We start from the raw sequence: 27,608 nt of genomic DNA on the forward strand, positions 1-27,608 counted from the left end.
CACTTTTGTGTCATCCCTGATCTTTCGAGCAAATATTGTCGGTTTGTATCACATGGATTACAAAGACCTACTCGTCGGCCCCCGATGCAGAGTGGTTAGCATATGCGCTACGACGCCAGGGTACCCGGGTTCGAATCCCGGCCTGGGCATGGATGTTTGTGAGTGTCCATCCATCAATTTAATCAAATCATCACTCATACCCATCTTCGCAATTAGCCAAAGGTGGCAGAAATCCGAAATAAAATAAAGCAAATCAAAATGTAAAAAAATGAAAATCAAAAAAATCAAAACAAAGACCAATTCCACAACAGGATATTTCATTCTCTTAAACCTTCGAACACACGACATTGTGCTCCGACGTGGCACAGCGCGAACTTCTGCCACCCGCCTAATTTCATGTCCGTGCGTATCGGATAATGTACATAGACATCCCCTCATCTACTGCATCGTCTGCATGTTTATCCACAAAAGCATCCCCCAACCTATCGACAAATACGAAAGATCATGAATGGGAATGTCCAGTGGGGGGCATGGGGGAACTTTTCTCTCCTGGAAAACGAATGGTGAAAATTTAATTCTGTTCATTGCGTTCTATTTTCGTGGAAAATTTAAAATAAATGTTACTTCATTTCCAAACAATTATAAAAAGAAGTATTGTCTTCTATGAGAAAATGTGGTTTGGCCCCCTTACGCCTGCAAAATGTGCTTTTTGGTTCTCTGGAGAGAAAAAAAGTCTGGGTACGTCAAAGCAGACATACACCCCTCCCTCCCCCCAGCTTCCAATATCCATTTCGAGCACTGGAGTTGATTACTTTTGTTGTTCATCGTCGCTTTTCTCCCACTTTTGATTAATCCCAACGATGAGTTGTGATATGATGAAATTGATAAAGGGACATTCACAAAGAACAAGCGGGCCTCCCTGATGGATTTGTGGTAACATCGTCGCTTGTAATCGTGGGGTCCCGGGGGTTCAATACCCGGTGGAAACACATGGCCAAGTGGTTCGGATCACACCTTAAACTGGAGGTCCATCTCCGATTAGCCTATCTTTGCATAAAGTGGACTTAAAACAACAAATCAAACAAAACAATCAATTAAGCCGGGATTCGAAAACGGGACCCCTGGTGTCGTAGCGCGCTGTGATAACCACTCCTCCCCGAGTTGATGTTTAGCAATTTCCATATCCCTCAGCTTAAACGGAATTATTTATTTTCTTTATTTCTTTTTTAGGTATTTTCCCCCAAAGCTATGGTCAAATTTGCCAGCAATTTTAATAAGCTTACCACCTTTCTACGAATTCTTGCATTTCAAAAATTCCCATTCTTGTGGTGTATATTGCGGCAAGGAAACTTCTCTCGAGCGGCAGCGGGCTCCATAGAAGAACAATAGGCATTCCTGTCTGATCCACCCCAGTTACGGTTCACAGCCTCCCACATCAACCCCACCAAATGCAACACCTCCACAAGAACGAGTCGACCAGTAAGATCCTACAAGGTCCGCGCAGGCGCCCGAACGCCTTCATCACGATCCCCAACTGTATTGTTTCGCTCTTCTGCTCGTCCGTGGCGCTACGTGTGCTACCTGCCTGCCGTGAGATCCCAGGTGAGAGAGAAGCATACCTGGTGTGACGTCAGAGTCACGTGCTCAAGTTTAAACGTCCGAAGGCAAGCCATCGCCCCACCCAGACCCCCTACAGCAGTTGGCTATTGAAAGTGTTGCGGGTCGAAGGGAGAGTGCGTTTGTTGAAAAGGAAAAAGTTCGGAAACCACGGGGAGGAATTTGTAACAACTCGTTATCACCAACGGCCTTACTCATTGTTTGTGAATCTTGTTCACTGGAATGCTTTGATAACAGTCGTGCAGTGAGGTTTCAGTTATTGCAAGTGCTTCAAATGTGCCTTGTTCGTGTTTTCCGTCCGTCGTAAGCCTAACTTGCTTTCCCCATGAGAAGAATATAAGTTCGTGTGTGCCTTCATGATGACGATGATGAAGCTTGTGGTGTTATTTTCGTTTGTGGTGCTGGTGAAAAGTGAAACTCCTTTGGGAGGAATGGTGAAGAACAGAGTGAAAATAGACAGGCAAAGGAGCCCGTACATTGTGCAAGAAGACATCGTTGTTGACCATTCCGGAGAGCTTGTTATAGAGCCAGGGGTTGAACTTCGGTTTATGCCGCAAACTGGAATTACAGTACGAGGGGTATTGACCGCCAAGGTAAGTGTTCTTTTTTTTCTTCTTCAAAGTGATCAATATAAGGCATATGGCGCTAGTTCTTATCAGACACTTGTTGATTGGTACCCATTGTTGATGCTCACCCTGGGGCAGATCGGTAACGGTCGTCTCTCCCTCTTCTGCCCAGCTTAAGGCTTTGTTGACATTTTTCAACGTATGTCTTTGTGCTTCCATTCTTGGCTTGATATGAAGTGGAGCAATAGGTAGGGGCGAAAGTAACTGAGGCTTTGCCCCCCCCCCTAAAGTGGACAAGTATCCCCATCTAGCTGTACCCTAAATACTTAACAATATTTAACTTTTCTTATTACTGGCTAATTTGTGGCACTGCAGTGTTTCTCACATTAAATCCTTGCTCAAGGTGGAATCTGTATATTGTCTGTAAAGATTCATCACTCACATTAAATCCTTGCTCAAGGTGGAATCTGCATATTGTCTGTAAAGATTCAGCAAAGGGTAAGTTTTATTTAAATGCTGCTTCCATCGATGATCTGTTTCCCTTGTTTTAGATATTGTTCTAATTGTGAAGCCTCTCTATTTGCAACAACGTTCTTTTTTTCCCCATAAATAAGCAGAGTTCATTTTCCAAATTCTTTAGTAAAGCTAAATTTGTTGCACAACAAGAAAGCGAGTAATATAACGTGATACATTAGCAATTTAGTTGAGCCAGTGTATTTTTGTGTGAGGAAATTAATTGTTCATGCATAGTTTTATGTTCAAGTTAACATTTTTTCTTACTGATAATAATTATGGTGATAATTTGCTTCTCTCCCCCACCCCGAAAGCGACTGGATTCTCATTGAATCTAGCAATAAGTAGTACCTTCCCAAATGAAACAGTAAATCCTATTGTTGCTTATTCAATTGCTTTTTGAGTTTATAAAATGAAGCTATTTTGGATACTACTCTGTACGAAAGAAACATAACTGAGAGTGACGTTCCCATGGGGTGTCAATGTTGTTTCTTCTAGCTTTTCTTTGTCCCAGTTAAAACAAAAAATAGGGCTTCCGACAAAATGATAAAATGTATATTTCTGGGCACATAATTTATCTCATGAGACATGCATGCTCTTTTTATGGGAAAGGGAACTTTACCTACGTACATAACTATAGAGGACCATTACTCTGCTGCCAACGCTTAGTAATCTTTTTCTAGCCTATGAAGACCTGAATATAAAACATGTTTATTCTGTGAGGATAGTAAATTGAATCTTTTCTCCGAATCAGATGAATTTCTGCATATTTAGAGGAAATGTTGTTCGTGCTGAAGAGTATATTTAACACAATTTAGTGTATTCAGTTAATAATCCTATTTATTGACGTTTCTTTGTTGTACTTGGTTGGAAGTATTTTGTACAGTGTCTCTCAAAAGTTTCAGGACAACGACATTTCATTTTAAAGTAGGCAACCCAAATTACGTAAGGCGCTGGTGGGTTGCGTGTAGAGTTAGGCTCAATTTCAGGGTTGCCATATGCACAATAGATATTTATGAAATACGCGAAAGGAATGAAACCAAGTATTATTGTATAGAACTCTAAAAAAAATATTAGTATTACATTTTTCGCAAATAAGAAATACTTTCTGAAAGAAAGAAAATCGATTTTCTAGTATTTCATCGCTGATCAGTCCACACAAAGGAAAAGAGGAGAGAGAGGAAACTAAAAGGGACAACAAATGAGAGGAGAAAAGAGAGAGCGAAAGGGGAAGAGGAAAAGTAAAGGAGGGAAGAAAAGATAGGACAGATGTGGATAGGAGACGTAATGAGGAGAAAGGGAAAAGATGCGAGGAGAGATGAGGAAAATGGAGCAAAGAGAAGAAGAGAGGAGGGGAGGAGAAGAGAAGAGGAAGTTTGAGAGGAGAGGAGGAGACGAAAAGAGGGGAGTTGAGAGTAGAGTAAAAGAGAGAATATGAGAAGAACGAAAAGAAGAGGAGAGAGTGCAGTGGAGTCGGAAATCTAAGACAGGACAGGAGATAAGAGGAGTGGAGAAGATTGGTATTGAGACAAGAGGCGAGAAAGGAGGGAAACTGATATGACATATAAACAGATCAGAATAACGGGAGACAAGAAGGAGACGGAGAGGAGAAGGATAGACGAGAAAGGAGACGAGAGGAGAGAAGAGGTATTTGTAGAAAATATCGTCTCAGCGTCAAGAATTGATGCATTGATCAAAATATCAACATGGAACATTCAATAATATTTTAAAATGAATTGGAGAATGTATTAGATCGGTGCGAAATGCCTCTTGGCTGAGTTCAGAGCGAGATAAAATCTACCACGTAAGATCTTTGATTCTTACTGCGATTATACCACTAAAAACATAAATGTAATTTTCATATTTATAAGAATTATCCAATTTTTCTCCACTTCTCACTTCGTTGAAGTGGAGATTTTGTTATTTAACATTTCTCCTACCTCCATCGTTAATTCCAAACAGAATCATTCTGTTTCACACTGCGTGGACAATGATCACAATGGGATAGCTATGTCTAAAAGTTACGAAAATTTTCTGCCACCGGAGGGGTTTGAACCAACGACCATCAGGTTGACAATCTACGGCTGACCACCCGTCCACCCTAGTCTGGCTGCAGATCTCCACGCCTCCTTGGTGGCTCGCGTGAGAGGGAGGCCAGCAGTCGGTAGGTAAGCCTTGGCCCGATATTGGGCTGTTGCGCTATTGGATTATTGGAATATATAAAAATTGTTGTTTGAACGGAAGGTAAAGGCGTGGTGTAGTACTTAGATTTATCGACTGGATATCTAGAGGTTCGTTTTTTCTAAACTCACCTTTTATTAAACAAGAGCATTGTAACATTATTTGTAATAGCAGTGTAGAGTGGCTGCATTGTTCTGCATCTGAAATTTACTCAAAAAAATAAACAAATAAATGAATTGACGCATGTTCAAAGGGATATTTCTACGTATAAGATCGTGAATTATGATACTCTAACGATAATTGTGTACTGCTTCAAAGACATTGACACATATTAGTGAAATAACTATTTATATTTGAGGTAATTCAGGATATACTAATTTTACTCCCTTTTCCCACTACAGTTCAATGCAAGGATACCTCCGCAAATATCGAATGAAAAGTTTTCATCATGTGCAATTCTCCATTAAATGTTTGCGCCGATTCATACTACCTTCTTTTTCTTTGTTACAAACAAGTATTCTTTGCACATTACATGTAGGAGGAGAGTTGCATCTACATTTCACACTGGTCAGCTCCTCCTAGCTATTCTCAAGAACGAAAGTTTGTAGGGTGGTGGTTACCGTTGTAGATAGTCAACCTGATGGTCGTAGGTTCAAACCCCTCCGGTGGCAGAAAATTTTCGTAAGTTTTAGATATATATATCCCATTGTGAACATTGTCCACGCAGTGTGAAACGGAATGATTCTGTTTGGAATTAAGGATGGGTGTAGGATAAATGTTAAATTACAAAAAAAAAATATTGCATAATTCTTATAAATATGAAAATTACATTTAAGTTTTTAGTGGTATAATCGCAGGTGGAATGAAATATCTTACGTGGCAGATTTTATCTCGCTCTGAACTCAGCCAAGAGGCATTTCGCACCGATCTAATACATTCTCCAATTCATTTTAAAATATTATTGAATGTTCCATGTCGATATTTTGATCAATGTATCAATTCTTGACGCTGAGACGATATTTTCTACAAATACCTCATCTCTCCTCTCGTCTCCTTTCTCTTCTCTCCTTCTCCCCTTTCTTCTCCTCTGCTTATATGTCATATCGCCTCCCCTCCTGTTCTCGCCTCTTGTCTCCATCCCATTCTTCTCCACTCCTCTTCTCCTCTCCTGTCTTAGATTTCCGACTTCACTGCACTCTTCTTCTCTTCTTTTCGTTCTTCTCATATTCTCTCTTTTCCTCTACTCCCAACTCCCCTCTTCTCAAACTTCCTCTTCTCCTCTCCTCTCATTTCTTTCCCTCCTCTCTTCTCCTCTTTGCTCCATTTTCCTCATCTCTCCTCGCATCTCTTGCCTTTCTCCTCATTACGTCTCCTATCCACATCCGTCCTTTCTTTTCTTCCCTCCTTTACTTTTCCTCTTCCCCTTTCGCTTCACTCTTTTCTCCTCTCATTTGTTGTCCCTTTTAGTTTCCTCTCTCTCCTCTTTTCCTTTGTGTGGACTGATCAGTGATGAAATACTAGAAAATCGATTTTTTTCTTTCAGAAAGTATTTCTTATTTGCGACAAATGTAATACTAATATATTTTTTAGAGTTTTATACAATAATACTTGGTTTTATTCCTCTCGCGTATTTCATAAATATCTATTGTGCATATGGCAACCCTGAAATTGAGCCTAACTCTACACGCAACCCACCAGCGCCTTACGTAATTTGGATTGCCTAGTTTAAAATGTCGTTGTCCTGAAACTTTGGAGAGGCACTGTACAAAATGCCTTTACATTTTATTTTCATCAGTGTTGAATAATTTTATTTTATTTGATTATCATGCAACATTGAGGGTAATTAAACTATGATAAACATTGTACACTAGTCTGTGGTTTGGTTCAATGAGTGTAAACACCGAAAATTCCACATGGCAAGCAGTTTTTGTAATTGCAGTCATATGTTGATGTAGGTATATATTGGCCATACAGTGCTTTTTTGGGGGGCGGGAGAAATGTTCTGGTACCCTTCAAGTTGTTTGGTCAATGTATTCATCATACGAACTTCTCAAAATATTGTGATATGGTCATAAATGATCACCTCTAAAAAGGTGCCGAAACGGCGTAAAAAGCACTGGGCCTATGTACTATTATTGTTTGGCATGGACTTAAATGTGGAAGAATGCATGAGTCATAGTGTATGATGATGAACTACGCAAATTCTTCCTCTATGACGTAGTAAACAGACTATTCTAAATATGAACGTTTATGAAGTTGAGATTTCTCAGTCTGTGGCTTTTTTCCTCAAGTTATATATTCAAACCTTTGATTTTTTGGAAGGGGAAACGGATGTTTTGTGGAAGAGGTGAAAGTTGTCAAGTTGCATTCGCTGGAAACAATTCTCACATCGCATGAGCTATCTCTTATCGTGAATATTTTACCTAACCTGCCTCAATGCGTCTTTAAACTTACAACCGCCCATTGCGGAAAAATAATGCTGTTACAACACGGAAGTTAGCAGAAAACAACTAAGCACATTGTAACAGGAAGTGTTATTGTTCGCACAGTAAAGATAATATACATTTTTTTATAGATGCTAATTACGAGTGCGCCTTTCAGAGTTTATGAAGGAATTTTAGATAATCACACGTGTTCAAATGAAAACTGTTAATATCTCGTAAGCAACTATTGTTCTATAAAAAGCTGTTAGACACTCATTCTTCAAGGACGAGAATGACAAACTAGCAATTTGATAATTTCATCCCACTCCACCCCTTTTATTTAAGTATAGAATTAACTCGGGAAAATCTATACCCCCTTACTACTTGGACCTCACCTTTATATGTTTCGTAGTTTTTATGTACAGTCCTGGTAAATTAAAATGGGATATTTTATAAGGTTAGACAGTTGAAGCATGTTCCACTTTATCTGAACGTTAGTATATATAGCTAATATCTAAAAGTCTCAAAATTTATGTAACATTGAGAGAAAAGTAGAAATCGAATTGGCTCCACAGAAATGTTTTTTAATAGCAATGTCTCCTAATGAAGGCATTATGGCTTTTTTGTTGGGGTCACATTTAAGTTGTTCAGATACTTCTTTAAACTGTAGGTCCCGATTAGCCTATGTGCTAACAAAGTGTCGAATTAATGATAAAATACTGATGTGAATTTTCTTGACCGTCGTGATAAATCTTGAAAAGTAATTCATAAATAATTTTATTAACAAGTTAGTATTATAAGGGTGCGTAACTACTTACATAGTTCAATAACGTGTACAGTAGACAGGAAAGGAAGTTACACGCTCTACAGTGTTAAGTTTGAGACTGTCAGTTATTTTTGAGATCACATTGAGGCCAATTTTCAAGCCTTTGTTGATATTTAAGGAAGTAGGTCGCTGCACCTTGTAGATAACAACATAGGTCGATGTACTGGCGTTGGCTACATGGCACATCTTAATACCACTGTATGTGAATTGCGAGACGATTGTGTTTTGTTTGCATTTTGAAATCTACGTTGTTGATGACTTTAGCACAATTCAATATATTGTTGTAAGATCTTGCTGCGTTGGTCATCCTCATAAGATATTGTTTTGTTGTGCCTGTGCTTATGGAATGAATTTTGTGCTAGGTGAAGCTTGAATTGTAAGTAACTTCATTCGATTTTTAGAACATCAAATTTCAGATACACTAGTTTGATAGCGAGCAAAATACTATGTATTTGTAATGAGCCACCGAAAGTTCTAGTTTTGACCTAGGCCTTGTATCCCTTGTGTCTCCAATTTTATCCACACCACTCATCATAGGGTCTCCCCGATGGCATAGTGGTAACGCTGTCACATTGTAATCAAGGAGTCTCGGGTTAGATCCCCTGGAAGCACATTTCACAATGGTTCAAACTGACTTTAAACTTTCATGTTCATTGACACGTTTCTTCAAAAATGTTAATAAATGCTGAATCTGATTCAGATCTGAACTTTGAACTAGTTAGTGTTTTCAACTGCTTTGGTACATTCAAAATGAACCAGTCCCTGTTGAGCGGTATGTTGGCTCTCGTTATCCTACTGGAACGTGAACACACGTGGCAACCCCTTTTGCTGGGCACTTTTTTCACGTTATTATTCGGGATATTATTACAGGCATGTTTGTCCATGATTCCACCAATGATTTGCATTTTCCCAACTCCTTTAGTCGACATACAGGTCCCAGATCATAATGGATCCTCCATGTCTTACCGTAGGCGTTGCATTGGCAGCATTGTCCTGCGTATTTGCTTTCCTCCACACACTGGTCACACCATCTGATCCGTGCAGGCTTATTTTGGTTTAATCCGACAAGAACACGTTGTCCCAAAAACTCCTGAGCCTTATGTAAATGCTCTTAGCAAATCCGACTCTGTCGATACATTTGCCCTGTACGTACGAACAACATTGTGAGTAACTGTATATGCGTAGACATGCTCATGCCCTCTCATTGGTGGGGGCAGGGGCAAAAGTCTCGATGCAAGTTTCAGTCGGTAAAACAACACTATTATTCCATCTCGCTGTTTTACAAACTGTGTTAATGCGTACACAATTGGGGCGTGTCCAGACCCTCTCCGAAACAGATTTCTGTGCATATTTAGTGTAATATGTACATGTCATATATCTGATGCGAAAATGGAATTCTGATTTACTTCAAGTAAAGGAAATCCGAACCGATCCAATAGTTGTAAATATTGGATAGCATATGAACGCTGTTGGTTCAGCATTAGAATGAACTTCTACAATCTTAGGAAATTATCCAATCCTACAATGTTTGTCTTCTTCAGTCTGTGCAAGAGTTTTAAACACCTTCACTATGCAGTGGCGGATCCAGAAGTTACAGTAGGACGGGCGAATTTCAGCCTGATACCTCACATCGCCGCTGCACTTTCTTGAGTTTGTTTGAATTTTGGTTGTAAACCTGCTTTATGTACAGTTAGGCTAATCGGGACTGGACCTACATTTTAAAACGACTATATGCCTCCACTGGGTATCGACTCCGGAACCCCTTGATTACAAGACGACGACGCTACCACCACGCCACCGGGGAGGCAAACCTATTTTATGTAAACAAGCTGACTTCCATGTTCTAGAGACTGGATTATTATTTTGCAAAATAGGGGTCCAGGGCTGGAATAGATGGTTGTTATCGTATATTATTAATATAATTCCTCCTAGTGCCACGAGCCACGGTAAACTGAAATATCAGATATGAGGAGTAAAGTAAAGAAACAAATACCTATTCTCTCAAAGGGTCTCTAATTCGATACCCTTTTGAGGCATATTGCACAGTGGATCGGGTTCAAAATTTAACTGTAGGTCTAGTTCCGATTAGCCTATCACGAGCATAAAGTGGGCTTAAATCAAACTTTAAACAAATATTCTGGAGCTTGGTAAACTTGGCGATAAAAGGCAGAACATTTGAATCTTAAAAAATATTAGGCATAATAATGTATCCCAAAGGACTGGTGGTTGGGAAAGGCGAGCGCTCCTATGACCCTCCACGTCTATCCGCGCCTGTTACTAACACAATCAATTACATGCGAAATTATGCACGTCTTGTTGCGCGGAACTTTATTGATTATAAACTATGATGAGGTCATTGTATACTAAATTTCACAGTGAAAAAAATGTAATAATATTAAGAGGACAATAGCTCCCCTGTCTCTCCTTGCGCACGGCTGTGTACATTTCCAACACTTTACGCCTATCCCTTGTCCAGCTGGCGCCGTGAAACCCTACCGTGACCTTGAACTCGAAGGAGCAAGGCTATTGTGTTCTGGAATGCACACGATTAGCTGGAGAAGAATGAAACTGTCATTTTCCACTTTGACTGTTGTGGGCCTGCAGTTCCTTTGTGAACGTTTAGGTTGGAATAAATGGGAGTTGAAGTAACTAGTTGCAAGGTTTCTAGCCCATTCATGCCGTTTACAGCCTTCTGTTTGATACGATATATCAAGGAATGTCCTAGTTCGCGCTCGACTAGCTACCCATTTGCTAGTTTTTGCCTCACACGATACTTGTCGGGATACTTTTGTTCCCATAAGACATTGCGCAGACCAGACAATCTAAAAAGATGGACGAGCAATTTGAAGAACGTTGTAGGAGAATTACTACTGTATTAAAAATTTAAAAAAAGAAAAGAATGGTCAGAAATTGGCTCGGAAGAGAATATGGTAATTAATGTGTATTTCACTAGCTTTTTAATGAACTCTGGTGTGCATTTTCATACATGAGATTTGCAGAATTTATTCATAAGTTTTTTGTTAAACTAAATATAATATAACATTTGATACACTTGTAATAATAAGGATTTTAATTATCGGCTAATCATATTTGTCATACAAATCTCATCGCTTTGTATAAATACCTTGCGGACCATATTCTCATGCAAGATTGTATTGTGATTAGGTTATTGTTCAATTAGCAACTTTATATTCGGTAAATAATTGATCTGATTTATAGAACAGGGATTCATACTGCCTTCTATAGTACTTAATGTCGTTTTCTACAGATATACATAGTGGCTCAAAAAGTCACTTAACACTCGGTACAAGGCCACTGCAGCGCGCAACATGGAAGTGGTGATGACCAATCGTTATCAGGCCAAGGGGGAACCACATTGACACCACCTGCACGGTCGGCGGCCATCTTGATGTCCGCCATCTTGAATTCAACTTCAGAATTTTAAATAGGAAGGGAGTGATATGATATATCAAATCTGGCTAGAATTTCACGAGAAATGCAATGGTGAAGGTTTTTTCGACGTATCTTTAACCAGTAAAAAGTTATGACTGAATTCTTGTACCAATTTGCTCCTTTTCGAGGTGTTGAAAAAATGCCTTCAAATTTGTTTAGCGCATCGGTAATGCATCGAGATCAAAGTGATGTCTAGGGAGAGAAGTTTGCATGCCATTGCACACTATTTTAATCTGATACATCCACGAAGAGCTGCGCATTATGAATGGTTGTCGCGAACAATTTACAGTGTGACGCTTCCATTGAATTAAAAGTCCTTCACAGTTACAAGGCTAATGTTTATGTTCATAAGGAAGTTCATAAACAGAATATTCGATGCTTTTTATCTGATAACCCATTTTCGACAGATCAAAGCTGAATGGTTAGTGCTGGTAAGTTAATGGTGTGGCTAGCTGTGTGGAACACGATTGGTTAGTCAATTTTTCATCAACGGAACCTTAAATGCTTAGGGCTACTTGGATTTGTTAAATAAACAGGTTTTTCCATCCTTGCTTATGGAAGAAGGTACTTTTTACAGAGTTTTTTTTCAATAGGGAGGAACACCAGAAAACTATGGGAACGTTGTGAAGCAGTTTCTGTCCAAAGGTAGTTATCAGATGACAAGGGTCGCATATTCTGTTTATGAACTTCCTAATGAACATAAACATGAGCTTTGTCACTGTGAAGGACTTTTAATTCAATGGAAGCATCACACTGTAAATTGTTCACGACAACCATTCGTAATGCACAGCTCTTTGTGGATGTATCCGATTAAAATCGTGTGTCATGGCATGCGAACTTCTCTCTCTAGACATCACTTTGATCTCGATGCATTGCCGATGCGCTAAACAAATTTGAAGGCATTTTTCCAACACCTCGAAAAGGAGCAAATTGGTACAAGAATCAGTCATAACCTTTTTACTGGTTAAAGATACGTCGAAAAAACCTTCACCATTGCATTTCTCGGAAATTCTAGCCTGATTTGATATATCATATCACCCCCTTCCCATTTAAAACTCTGAAGTTGAATTCAAGATGGCGGACATCAAGATGGCCGCCGACCGTGCAGGTGGCGTCAATGTGGTTCCCCCTTGGCCTGGAAACGATTGGCCATAACCATTTCCACATTGCGCGCTGCAGTGGCCTTGTACCGAGGGTGTTAAGTGACTTTTTGAGCCACCCTGTATATTGAATTACATTATACATCTCTGTTGCATGTTCTAAATGGTTGTTATTTTGAACAACATTCCTAGTTATATTCTTGGTTTTGGCACATTTCAGTCGTTCAAATTCCACTTTAAATTCTAACGCCAGTCTTATCTATTTTTTACGTGTCTACCAAAGTGTTTTAAACAAGTTTCTAAATGTATATTTTATTACATGGGTGACGCCAACGGGTGGGCTTGAGCCCAACTGTGGAATATTCTCAGCCCAATTCCCGATACCTACAAAGAAAAAAAATCAGAAGCATTTATACGTAGTAGAATAGGAATCACGCATACACAAGAGAACGAAGAGAGAAAGAGAATGAAATAAAATAGTAGAATATTGGTTGACTGATTGATTTGGTTTATTTTACTTCTTTTTATGGCTAATTGCGAAGATGATGATGTGCTCGCAAAGATGTCCAGGCCGGGAAACAAACCCAGAACCTCTGGCGACGAAGCGTGCTGTGCTAAACACTTCGCCTCGGAGGTCGTCGACAGTTAATTACATGATAATGTTATTTGTGGCGAGAGCCAGGAAATATAGCCCGTCATTACCTTTGATGTGCGTTTTAAACAACAGAAAGGAATGTAATGAATAAAACCTATTTGTTTACCGAGCAACTCGAGACTTTTAAAAGTCGTTGACGGGAGTTTAAATTTGAAGCCTACACGAAGTGTTTCCTGTCGGTTGCTATGCTGCAGGAAACGGTAACATTGTGAAGTGGAGCTTAACGTTACGGATAACAGATGTTAGCTTTCTTGAGCTCATGTCGTTCTGCAAAGAAGTCCGTTTGTTTCGAAAGAACTTTCAAACCAAGACCTTTTTTGTAGGGTGTAGTTTGTGTGTGTAATTGATTGTTTAGGATATCTGATTCTCTATGCATTTTTATCCCGTCAGAACATTTTTTCTTAAAAAAAATGTACAGTGGGGTGCACAAGTATTGCTCGGCAAATTGTTCATCATTATTTTCATTAATTTAACTGGTGCATAGGTTGTCAGTAGCTTGTATGACGTTTTCTTTCAATTCTTGGCACACTTTTGCGTAAAACATGGATGATGATAATGTTGATGGACAATTTGCATCCAACTGTACAATGCAAGATGCAAGTCGTGAATAAATGTCGCAGCAGGATTACCATGTATGTATATTATGTCCCACACCTCTGGATATTAGCAAGATATAGTGATACTTAATGAAACTGGAAGTGGTAAACGAATTTGTTATAAACTCTCAGGAATATAATGCGTTGCTCAAAGCACCTCGACCTGATCTAGAAGTTACGGTTGAGGGGGGTGGGAATTTCAGATGGGTATCTTGCCACACTGAGAATCAATTCTAACCTACACTTGCGTCGTTTTATGAACAATATACTGTACTTTAAATGTGAACCAACTGACTTCCATGCTTTAGATATTGTTTTTTTTTTTTTTTTTTTTCGAAAATAGGTGTACAGGGCTGGAATAGATGGTATGTCGTTATAACTCCTCTCATTGGAAAGGTAAACTGAACTAGCAGATATGACGAATAAAGTAAATAAAGAAGACAAAAACCTATTTTCTCAAGGGGTCTCGGATTCGATCCCCTTTTGAGGCATATTGCACAGTGGTTCGAATCTAAATTTAAACTGTAGGTCCAGCTCCGATTAGCCTATGAGGAGCATAAAGTGGATTTAAATCAAACTCGAAAAATTAGTCTCGAGCCTGTTAAAGTTGGTTATAACCAAGTTTAACGAATTTTGAACCGTCAGAGACGAGAGCATAAGAGCAGCTCTTCCATATTGACCTTAAAATTATTTTAAAAATGGCCTAAAAATAATTATCGTTCGCAAAATGGAAGCTTGATTGTTCGTAAATTACAAGCGAGTGCAATATTTCGACGAAACTTCTTGTTTGGTGGTTTAAATTACCCAAGCAAAAGGAAATGAACAATTAAGTGCTAATGTAGTTTTTTATTATTATTTTTACAGTAAATACATCACAAGGTTTTTCTATATAAGTAATTTCCCTTTCATGGTGGAACTTGCACGATACAGTAGTGGGTGAGCATCTAAAAATATATTTGTTACGCTTGCGCTAGACTATAATTTCTTGTTGTGACTTAAGCTACAGCAAGGGAACCTCAAGGTATTTCATGTTTGCATTGACCATATTTTTTATGAATGCTATACTTGTTAGGAAATTTAAATATGAACGTTATGCTAGCCAATGCATGAAACAACAGGGAATGCGCAAAAATAAACTTAAAACATGATTTAAAAATGCAACAAAAATACAAAAACATTACCTAAAAGCCAAAAAATGGCCGGAAATGCAGAACAATGCAAAGTAAGAACTGTTTTCTGGTTCTAACTGAAGAGAAACTGACAACTATCAGATTCAGCATTGGGTATAGGTGTAGTATGTCTCCACATTTTAATCACGGCAGTATCTCTCCTCATTTCTCGATACGTCATTGTGACCACGGTAGGTTAGGTACACACATCTTGTTTTTTTGTATTTTTCTCTTATCTAACTTAACTTAACCTAACGTAGTTAACAAGAAAGTAAAGTGGAGAAAATATACACAAATAAAGAACTTGAAACACACATGCATATCACACCTACTTACTTCCAATGTGGAGACATAATACACCTATACCATTGTTTGCACAGATCGTAGTCGATGGTTTATAATTTTTTGTCGTTGCTTTTCTCTTTAAACTTGGCTGGTCTTTTTGCATAACCTTTGTAGCGTATGCAAATTTCATCTGGCAAATTACCTACAAAGCGTTGGAAAACCACATTGTCAAAAACGTAATGTAATCTTGTCGGGACAAGATTAAGCAAAGTCGTGCTAGAGCGTGGGGTCGAGATTATGCGAGAACAACACTGGAGGACTTTTTTAAGGGAGATTCGCGTACGCGCTCTACAGGCGATAGGATCAACAGTGTCAGTGATCGTGCTAGCCTTAGGAGTAGTTTCCCGCGAGTGATAGGATTAACTTTTTCTTGTTACATATACTTTCTCTACCGTTATTACTTGTGCGAAGTGCTTCGATTACTTATTCTCCTTTTTTTCTGATATTGTTCATTTGGTGTAACCCCCATTCGACCACAGTGGCCACCGGCGGCACGCCGGACCACTCCAACAACGTCGACATGTTCGAAGAACGAGAACGAACAGCGGCAGAAGGATTGGTAAATTTAGCGACCCCTGAGTTAAATCCTCCACTTCCAGACGATGATATATCAATGATTGCTATAGACAAACAGAAAGGTAAAAGGACTCTGGACGAGGTGAGTACTGAAAACAATGTTCAGGACAAAGTGTTCCGCCCCTCACAACCTGAAAGACGACAACCAACTACATGGTATTCGTCAGAGATACCAGGACCCTATGTCGTCCTTTTGGACGGAATTAACCAAAATATTGGCAAACTGTCTGGAGGCAGCATTGGCAATAAGTTTCGAAAGGCTGAAATTCCCATCAGCTTAGTAGAACAATGTGGACGGAATCGGGTGCGGGTTACGTTAAAAAAAGCTGACCATGCAAACAATCTCATCCGAAATACTACCTTCTTAGACTCACTAGGTGTCAGAGCTAAAATCCCACAAAGTCTAATTGAAAGGGAGGGATTGGTCTATGGAATTGACTTTGACGTCTCCGAACAGGATATTTTAGATGGTATTGATTCTCCATTTCGTGTCATAAGTGCTAAACGATTGAAAAAAAAAATCTGGAACGGAGATGGCTCCTCCACCTTAGTCGACACTAAATTGATTTGTTTGACCTTTCATGGAAAATTTTTACCGGAAAAAGTGCTTATTAATAGTGAACTATTCACGGTCAAACCGCGTGTGCGGGCTGTCCTTCAGTGCAAAGCTTGCTTCCGTTATAGTCATTCGCACGTACAGTGCAGATCAAAACCCCTGTGTTCAACTTGTGGACAGGAAAGTCATGGGGACGGTTGTACCAACGCTCCTTTGTGTATAAATTGTAAGGGCCCACATGGGGCACTTGACCGAACCTGTGCCACTTGGCAAAGAGAACAACACATACAAACTAGAATGGCGGAGGAGAATATTTCTTATCATGAGGCTAAAAATAAAATTGCTGGAACCTATACCCCTCCCTTCACGAGGGACGATATCCTCAATCCTCAGTTCAATAAACGGGATTTCCCCACGCTGACACATCGTAATTCTATACTGGCAAACCACCTTGGTGTTTCCCATAGTGTTTGGGATAATCCCTTTCGTCCATTAAGTTCCTGTGATCAACCAGAAACATTGCCATCCGCCCCAGGAAATCGTGCCAATCGCAGACCTGTGGAAAAGGTATGTACTCCAAACAACAAACCCCATAGGCCCGCTCCCAAAACAACCTCGGCACGCCGGGAACGTTTATCTCACCGACGACAGAAAACTAACATTTCTCAACCACGGGGTGATCCCTCTTGTATTTCCTCATACAGTAGCCCCACTTCGGAGGAGGAACTCACAGAGGAAGCGAAATCCCAACCCATAGGACATAACGCCTACCCGAGAAATAACACTCCTTCCCATTCTAAGAATTTCCATCGTCAATCATCTGTGCACCCGAACAAGAGGAATAATCACCCGCAATCGCACACTTCTGACCGCCCTACCGAACACAGTGAGGTGTACCAGGCTCTTTTAGAAATGATTCCCAGCATGTGGGAAACGGTTAGACACATACGGGACAATGCTCATCGAATTCGCCTCATCCAACATATTCAAAATTTGACTGACAAACTTCTGACGTTACTCGAAGACAACGCTTAAGGTAATATCGGAAATGGGTACCATATTACAATGGAATGTAAATAGCTTCTCCGCACGGAAACTTGAATTATTAGATCTAATTGCAGAACACCACCCGCTTATTCTTTGCTTGCAGGAGGTTAAGGGAACGCAGCACGAGAAGTATAGACTTGCTCACTATCACAGGTACGGGAACCCTACGCATCAGCGTGGTACGGTTATCTATGTGCATGAAACCCTTTCCCATACCGAAATACCAATTCCACATACCCTTTCCCTCGTCCAGACCTTCCAATTAGAGCTCGTGGCTCTCAGAGTCAACATTAATGACCACTTTATAGTTCTAATTTCCTTATACATTCCCTCCTCCAACAACTCACAGCGCATCAGTTTTCACGAGTTACAAGAGATCATAACCCTTGCTCCGGGCCCTTATCTCATCCTCGGAGATTTTAATGGCCATCACCCCTCTTGGGGACATCCGTACGCAGACCGTTTGGGAAAAAATCTAGATGCATGGATCACACACAATCAGTTTATACTTTTAAACGATGGCAGCCCAACTCATTACCCCTCCAATAGCAACCGCCCCTCTTGCATTGACCTCACAATTATTTCCTCCCGATTGTACAATAGGTTTCATTGGGTAAAGGAACAAGATCTCCGTGGCAGTGATCATTCCCCCATTTTAATAATAGCTCGTAGACCGTTTTCCACATCCTTGATGCGTGAAAATAGGGAGTCGGTCCCGGTGAAACGTTGGAACAAAGCTTCCATTAAATGGGACGCTTTTACAACACAATTTAAAAGCATGTATGATCAAACAACTACCCACACTGATGGAAAAATAACATATCAACGTTTCCTCAGTATGATTACCATTGCAATAGACAATAGTGCACATCGAAGCCAATATCGTAGACCAATTAAATTCCCATCCCTTAGTTGGTGGACCCGGGACTGCGATTCAATAAAAAGAAAAAAAAAAAATCAATTAAAACGATACGAACGAAACCCATCGCCGGGGAAGAAAATCGAACTTAGACGATTGCAAGCCAAGGCGAAGAAAATATATTTAAACGCGAAAAGAGAAGCGTGGCAATCATTTTGTAATTCCCTAGATTGCACAGATAGCCTCAGCTCCATATGGAATAAATTTCATTCAATTAGGAATCCGGCCCAACCACAACGGAAAAACCTCGATAGAAAGTGGGAAACAGAATTTATGAACATCCTAACGCCACCCTCTGCTTGCGAACGAGCGGCTAATTCCTTTGCACAGAATTTCGATTTCACTGCCGATTTCCCGGCAGTTACTACTACCGAAATACAACAAATATTAGAAATCGTGCCGAACACTTCCCCGGGATATGACGGTCTCACCTATGATATGTTAAAACATCTGCCACAACAAGGTATACAACTACTTGCTCATATATTCAATACCGTCTATCGCACTGGACGAATCCCTAGCGAGTGGCGTCACCACATAGTTCTTCCCATATTAAAACCTCACAAACCTCCCGCGGAGGCAAAGTCATACCGACCCATTGTATTAATACCAGTAGTTGCCAAACTTTTCGAAAGAACATTGCAACAACGCATTAATTGGGCGTTGGAAAAGAATAAATTCTTTTCGACAACACAAATGGGTTTCCGCATGCAACATGGAAGCCAAGATGCCATAGCTACCCTAACAGTTGAAATCCAAAATAGCCAGCTTACTCATGATTATTGCTTTGGCTTCTTCACCGACATAGAACATGCTTATGATGCAGTTTACATCCCGATCTTATATAAAATGATGGTACAACTAAACATACACCCCATAGTAGGGACCATCATCTGGAATTTATATCGCGAACGGAATTTACAATTCTGGTTTGAAGATAGGTTGGAGGGCCCCCGTATAGCTCGCACGGGAATCCCTCAGGGTTCGCCCCTTAGCCCCCTACTCTTTAATATTTATACTCACCAATTACATCATCTAAATATGCACGGATTTAAATTGTTACAATATGCCGACGATTTGTGCTGCTATAAATGCACCCCTGATGCCACACAAGGCTTACTAGCTCTAAAGAAAATAGTTTCAATTCTTACAGATCAATTAGATACCTTAGGACTCACCATTTCCATTCCGAAATCCAAAATCATAATTTTTAACTCGAGAAAAATGAGCAGTTACCCTAACAATATCACAGCAATACAGCACATTCCCGTAGTCGACAATGTCAAATACCTGGGTGTATATTTTGATAGGAAACTGAATTGGACAAGGCATCTACAGTATCTCAAGGCAAAGGGTCTAAAAATTGTTAATTTACTCCGCTGTATTTCCACGACCAAGTGGGGAGGACACCCCCGCACAATGCTATTATTTTATAAAAATTGTTTTCGAGCAGTATTTGATTATGCAGCACCAGTTTATGGTGGAGCCAAACCAAAACTCCTTACGTCTATCGACGTATTACAAAGACGAGCCTTACGTACCTGTCTAGGACTCATGCCGTCTAGTCCCAATGTTAGTGTCTATTTAGAAAGCAATGAATCTTCATTGTCACACAGACGTATCAAACTCACTGTACAATATTTGTTTAAATCGTGGGCGCGACACGCTCATCCGTTTAATAAAATCTTTGCGATTCAACGACAATGGTTTGGCCTACCGACCCCCCCTCCCCCCACTAAACGTTTTTTTTTCTTACAATGTTATAATATTGACCCTGACGCTTACCAACAAACTTTTACCCATCCGGACCCGCTTGTTTATAAACTGAATATTCCCACAGAACCCCGAGTAGAGATACAATATGCAGATCATGGCCGACATGAAAATTATAGAGAACTGTGGCCCACATCAACCTTTATTTATACTGATGGATCGAAGTCTGCAGATGGTGTGGGATGTGCTTTTTACGTACCATCTCATAACATCACCCGACAATTTTCCCTCCCATCCGATATGTCGATATTCTCGGCGGAATGTTATGCTATCTATAAAGCATTACAATTCGCCCTGCAGTCCCGAATAGATCATTCTTTAATTCTTACGGACGCATTGAGCGTACTTCAAACGTTAGCACGAACAGGTCGGGCAGCATATAAATTAACGGTATTTCCTTATCTTATTCTCCAAATCATGTTAGAACTTCAACAGCAGGGTCTGTCAGCGACCTTCACATATATTCGTGCCCACAGTGACCTCAATAAATATCAAGATCGCGTTGATGCAATGGCCAAACAAGCAAGAACGAAAGAAACTGTTACCCCGATGCGCTTGCCGTACACTGACCTCCTTCCACGGGTAAAAATCAAAATAGAACAACAATGGAACGATTGGTGTAACCAGCAACTCCTCAATACCACTACATATAGATGGCATGCAAAAGTCGGCAATAAACGTCCTTGGTTTCATCACATTAACCTACCCCGTGCAGTTCTAGTGTTTACCATGCGAATGCGTACAGGTCACGTCGTTATACATCCCAGTTCATATACCGTGCCTGCTACTTCCTGTCCGTGTGGAGAAGCTATCCAATCAATCACCCATTTGTTCTTACAATGCCCAATTCGACAACAACATCGTCATACACTATACAAACAGTTACACCGTGTGGGTATTCCATTTCCGATGTCCCTTTCGACTTTACTCTACGAGCCACGGTCTGATGTCATGTGGATACTGTACAGCTTTGCACGAAAGAACAACATTGTAACATAAACAAACAGACACCTGGAATGTAAACACACTTTCTCATAACAAGAAATCGCCCTTAGGCGGTGGGTGTCACACAAAGAAGAAGGCGGGAGGCCTGGTATTATAGTGACAGTGAAGTGACGTGTTAAAAAAAAAAAAAAAAAAAAAAAAAAATATTGTGCTGTTTATATTAGTGAGCGAAATCACAACCCCCAATGTTTTCAGACCGTTGCCCAAGACTGCTACCATTCAAGCGGTGAGGGGCATGAAGAAGAAGAAGAAGAAGAAGGACTTTTTTAAGTGTATGCAGCTGCGATGCTCTTCAGAAGGGGGAATTCCGGAAAGAATCCGTTAAAAGTACTGTATTTGTTCCAGTCTCAAGAGTGTTCTAGACTAGAATATTAAGAGCTTTATAATTTTGTTCATAACTTGTACTTCCCACTATTATTATACACTTTGAAACCTTTGCAGTTATTCTGCGAGTTGTCGTAACAAGATTATTGTTTTTAAAAGTTCTCTTTAACTTTTTACTGTTTCACAATAGCTATTGTTTTAATAGATTGATATATTTGTTTATTTACATAAAAATAATAATCAGATCTGTTAGTTATTGAAAATCCTGTACACTTCTTATGTTAAATAAGAAAGGTCTACGCAATAGCATTGAGACTAAGCATGCTGCAACCTTGTAATTAAAAGGTTTAGGGTTTGATTTCCGGTGAGGGACATTACAGGGTTTTTCACCTGTTTAAAACTTTAAATCTAGTCGCGATAAGCTTATTTGAGGACAAAGTCTACTTAAAAATAAACAAATGAAAGTAAATTCACATTATGCAAGCTTTTCAAGATGTATTCCGCTAATAAGATAAACTTTTTTGAGTTTGTATTTTTAGTCCACTTTACGCACAGTAAGGCTAATCGAGACTGGACCTACAGTTTAAAGTGCGATCCGAGCCACTATGTGCCTCCACCGAGTATCGAACCCGGGACCCCTTGATTACAAGGCGACGACGCTGCCACTGCGCCACCGGGGAGGCCCGCTAATAAGATGAACTTTCAAAAATAATGTACAGAACTGGGTCTAAGGTTTATGATTTATTAAATTTTGCACTTATTTTAAGTAGACAAGGCTAATTGCACTCGTCTTTCTTCACATTGTTTACGCATTATACTCGATTTGAGCCTAATCTTGTTGACTGGTGGAGTAGAAAACAAAACACAACTGCTTCCTTACAGTTTATTCAAATGAGTGCTTACACGTTAAATTCTTCAGGTTGCCCATCTTAACAGGCAAGTGGTGCGTACGATTATATTGATTTTCCGGAAGTGTGCGTGCCAGCATGAAAATAAACTCACTTTTGTTACTTCATTGATTTCGAAAGGGTCGGCCAGGTCGATTACGAGAGCCAAGTATATCCTTTTTCCGGAAGCGCAAGGTGGGGGGGGGGGGGGGTGACCTTTGTTTCGTGGTTACAATTCTTCGGAAAATTAAAACAAAACATAACAGTGCGAATTTACACAATGTCAATTTTTCATTTTAAAAAATAGTTTTATGAACGAATCATCGCGTGACTCTATCAATAAGGCACATTTCTTCATTTGATACACATAACTTACGATGTTCTCTTTTTAAATATAATTCGCATTTAAGGACAAATTATCAGATTAAGGGATTATAATCATGTCTACCACTTCTTGCAAGAAGAGCCTGCCCCCGTGGCTAAGTGGTTAGAACATTGCGCTACAACGCCAGGGGTCCCGGATTCGAATTCCGGCCTGGGTGTTTGTGAGTGTCCATTCATCAATTTCATCATATCATCACTCATCCCAATCTTCGCAATTAGCCAACAGTGGCACAAAAGCAAAGTAAAATAAACTAAATCAATCTTACAAGATGTTTAAAGTTGGCTATTTTTCGTCATTTTTCTGCCTTGCTATGTCAATCGTGATGATTGTAATGAATGTCGAAATAGATAAGGAATCATACGCAACGAAATGTTAAAGAGAAACTCAAAGCTTAGACCCTGAGACTGCAGGCTAACGAATCCGCCACTGGGTTGGTAGAATTTGCTCTTGAAGTCCACTATATGTACAAAGGCTAATCAGGCATGGGTCTATAGTTTTAGTATCATAATTTCACAAGAAAAGAACGTATCTGCCTTTTGGGAAAATTTTCAGGCAGATGTGTAAACTGTTGATTTTAGGAAAAGAAAATGTTTCTTTAAGGCATTTTCTCTTATGCCATTATGTTTGATATTTACACCTCATAGAAAAGATTAGTTGTTAGAAGGTAAAATTTTACATCAGCTACTGTGTCGTTTTGATGCAAAGATTCCTTTCGTGAATGGAACCACTTTCTTGTCAGCGGAGTCAGGTGAATTTTTTTCCCTTTCCCTTCCTTGGAGCAAGGTAAACATGAATCACGATGAGGCTTCAGGGTACATTTTGTGCGTGTTAGTCGCAGGAGCCATTTTCTGCCTGTATCCTGCAACACGTGGTGACTCGCTGCCAATGTCATTCCAAATCATAGAAACGATTCGGTTCGTGAAAGCTGAAAGTGACCCACAATTTTAAGGTGAAGCATGATACAAATCTTTCTTAGAACTATGTGGCTATCATAGGTATTTACTTAGCCAAAAAGGACAGAACCAAGGCCACATAATATATAATCTATAATGTGAGATGTTTAAGTTTCACTAACCATTATGTAAATCACATTTGTCATGAAATATCTATCTGAACATCAAGGTGTCCCACATTAGATTCCCAGTGGAGGCATATTTTGTACCAATTAGGATCAATTAGCTTATCTGAGCATAAAGTGGACTTAAAACTTTCCAACATTTTCATTGAAAAGAAAAAGCAGATTAATATTTCGATCTTAGCGTTCACTTGGAAAATAAACATTTGGAATATTTCTTCACACTGTCTTTACTCTGTTAATAAAATCGTGAAGAATGTTAAAAAAATATGAAACAATAAACATTATCACTGATTTAATAATCAAATTTACGAACATCGAAGCTTCACAAATACAAAAAATAAAAAGCAGTTCATATGAAAGTTTTATTAAATTTAATACATTTGTAGTTCATATTAACATAGCTAGGTTACAAAATGCTTTCTGTGTGAAAACATTTGTGTTTGAAACATAAGTAATATATTCTTAGATAATTTTACACACGAATATTTCATCGAAGTTCTTGGTACACATCGCACCCTCGTATTTGAATGCACAACATATCTTCCATTAGCCTCCGATTAGCCTAAAGAAACATAAAGCGAGCTAAAATAAGAATGTAAATGTACACATGTATCAACTTTGCCCTGTCGTATAGCTTTCTTTCATTAAGCATATTTCGAAACTGAAAATTTGTGCAAATAATATGAATATGTTATCGAATGCTTGCATAAAATTTACACTAACAAACTGCTTGTAGACACGAACGTATATTTTAAACGTTGACTAAATCTTGAAATTGATTTGCAATCATAAGCAACAACGCATCTTAACGTCAACCAACGTTTGTAATTCAGGGTAAACTTTTAAAAAAAATGTTGACAAGAGATAAAACATGAACACATTTAAGATTATATTGCATGCCTATTCCGGACACATGAAATGTTTACATCATGAACTATTACTCTTATTTATTTATGAGTGTAAAACCTCTGTTACTTAACTTGTATCTTTTCGTAGGGACGGAATGGCATGGAATTGCCCTAAACATTTCTCATTTTCAACAACATCTTGAAGAAATGTGAACGTTACTCTTACCTTTTTCATCATAATTGCCTCTGCAATTGAGAACACAACACTTATACACCATACCTCTTGCACATTTAAGCATATTTACACGTCATGTAAACTCAATTACAGTTCTTAAATTTGCATTACAATCCCATATTCACTAAAAAGGTTCAACATTGATTCCGAAGAAGAAAATCAAACATGGCGGCTATCTCGGCTCCAGTTGATGACGCTTAGTCATGTGACCGGAGCAAGCCATTAGGCTTTCAGATAGAGAAGGTAATGTCTGTAGCCGATATGCTTCACAGACAAATGAAGTAAAAATTTGCCACATTTTTAAAGTGTCACACACGTAACACACTTTCGTTAATGCTTTTCATGCATTCAGCCTGTGCTATCGTACTCAAGTTTTTTTTCATTTGTTACCAGACACCAGAAAGTACTTCATAATTTTATGATATCAGTTCATTATGAATATTTTAATTCAATCTCATGTTAAAACCTTAAATTTTGTGTGTGCTGGAATGTTCCTGTAAATGAAGAAATTACCGCCTTCATCGCAAATAAAGTTTTAAACAATTTCAAACGATGTCACAATATCTTGGCTTCCGCCTGTTTATTATATAATTCGTGCAAAATGTTTAGTGAACAAATTGTAGGAAGGTTTGGCTCCTTTAAAAGTCCCTTTAAACCACCTATATACTATAGGGTGTCCAAATTTTCTGAAACAAAAAGCAGGACATCCAAAGATGCGTTAGGGGGTGGGGGTTGGTCGCAGCTATAACTCAAAGAGCACAGGGTCAAGTGCACCCTCCCCCCTTTTTAGCAAACAAAAAGTCACGCCGCTTACATGTCTCCTGAAATATTACACAATTCTCTTTAATATGTTTTCTTCTTGATTTGACTTTTGTTATTTAACGTCGCCTTTGTCACTTTTCGCTAATTGCAACAATGAATATGAGTGATTTATGATCAAATTCATGAATGGACACTCACCAAGAAGATCCATGTCCAGGCCGGGCTTCGACCCCAGGACCCCTGGCGTCCCAGCTTTCAACCACTCCCTTCTTATCTATTTATCCCTTTTCATTTCTCTCTTCTTTGTTCCTCCCTTTGCATATATTTTTTTTTAATTTTGCAGATTAACCTTCATATCTCTCTCGTTCTTACTGTTTTTTGTGTTTCCTTACTTTCTTACCACAAAACATCCATACATTGTGAAATAATAATAAAATATTAATCAATACTGACAGAATATATTTGTCTCTGGCCGCAGCTGTAGTAATCATCTCATCAATGCATCAAACATGAAATCCCCAGAATTGAGCTGTTTTCAATTTCAAAGCGCCCCTGCATATAATTTCAGTTATCACTCTGTACCGTTCATAACATACCATGAACAGACTGCATGAAATATCTGCTTCTAAGCAATAAATGTAAACTTTACAGTAAGACTAAGGGCGCGAGCGAAGCGATCTTAAAATTTTTTAGATCTACAAAGGACACCCCCCCCCCAACAGGTATTTCTTTGCAAACTAACAATACTATTAATTTAAAAGGCACTAACAGTTTCACAGAGGTTCGTTTGGATATATTGCAGGACGCTGTTGAAAAATAGGACATATTTGGTTTTTTGGAGTAGCATCGCAGGCTGCAGAACATGACCATAAAAAAAAGGGCTGTCCTGCGAAAATCAGGACTTCTGGTCACCCTATCATATACAGCCATTGGCATGCGATTACATTTGGGGGTAGATCAAGTTCCTAAACTTTCGTACCAAACAAGGTCCTTTACAATGTGTAAGTTCTGTGAAAAACCTACACTTATCTGCGTTGTATTGTTGCATCACTAGCTTCATTGAACGTGAATATATTTCGGTTCAATGGCTTGAACAAACGCTCCTTTTCTCCCCTTCGGAACACCTTTCCAGATCCTCCCACCAACCCCAGATACACTGTTGCCACAATCAGAGATTAGAATTTCCCTCTCGCAGGTATACAATTTCCCTTTTCCATCCAAATTTTCACCTCGTATTAGAAAAATCGTAATATGCGGTCACAAAATTTAAGCATAACTATTATTTTACCAATCCGTAGAAAGCATCATCAACCTTCAGAGATATTAACATCGACTGAATGACCACAAATAACAGAAAATGAAGAATATTTACATCAAATTGTATGCAAAATATGGGAAGTTTATGAGAGCAGTAAAGCTCGTTATATTTATACTACTTGTGTTGTAACAATAATTTTAACAAATGCTTGTAAATAATGTTAAAGTTTTAATTGTTCCTAATTCAAATATTATCGATATTTTGGAGGGAATAATTTACACGACGAAAGCCTTCGGAGAGATTGAGTGTATTATGTGTGCCCGATTTCTTCAGATTTCGATATTTTCATAAATTTCCCTTTCATATAAAATTTTACCCAAATTTCCCTTCATATGGCAACATTGCCCTCTTCCCTTTTTCAAGGCACTACAAAGAGTGAATCTCAGCTTTGTGTGATTCCCTTCTCGTACCTTTTGATATTCAAATGGCGTGCGGCAGCTGGTTGCTTGAA

General features: G+C 39.1%; 1 protein-coding gene across 2 annotated transcripts in view; it reads left to right on the plus strand.

Annotated features, from left to right (window-relative positions):
• Positions 1–1,709: 1,709 nt before the first annotated feature.
• The window catches only part of bark (C-type lectin domain-containing protein bark beetle), a 243,301-nt gene continuing 217,402 nt past the window's right edge, over positions 1,710–27,608 (plus strand). Inside the window, exon 1 of one of the 2 annotated variants that reach the window (XM_083125145.1) lies at positions 1,710–2,210. In XM_083125145.1, coding sequence (XP_082981271.1) covers positions 1,974–2,210 — 237 coding nt within the window. In that variant the 5' untranslated portion in view covers positions 1,710–1,973. Of the gene's footprint in view, positions 2,211–8,434; positions 8,503–27,608 lie in introns of those variants that run through there. The other variant, XM_083125146.1, reaches the window with a different exon arrangement.

Source organism: Lepisma saccharinum, chromosome 7 (assembly GCF_977018435.1).
Source record: "Lepisma saccharinum chromosome 7, izLepSacc3.1, whole genome shotgun sequence".
NCBI classification, from domain to species: Eukaryota; Metazoa; Arthropoda; class Insecta; order Zygentoma; family Lepismatidae; genus Lepisma; species Lepisma saccharinum.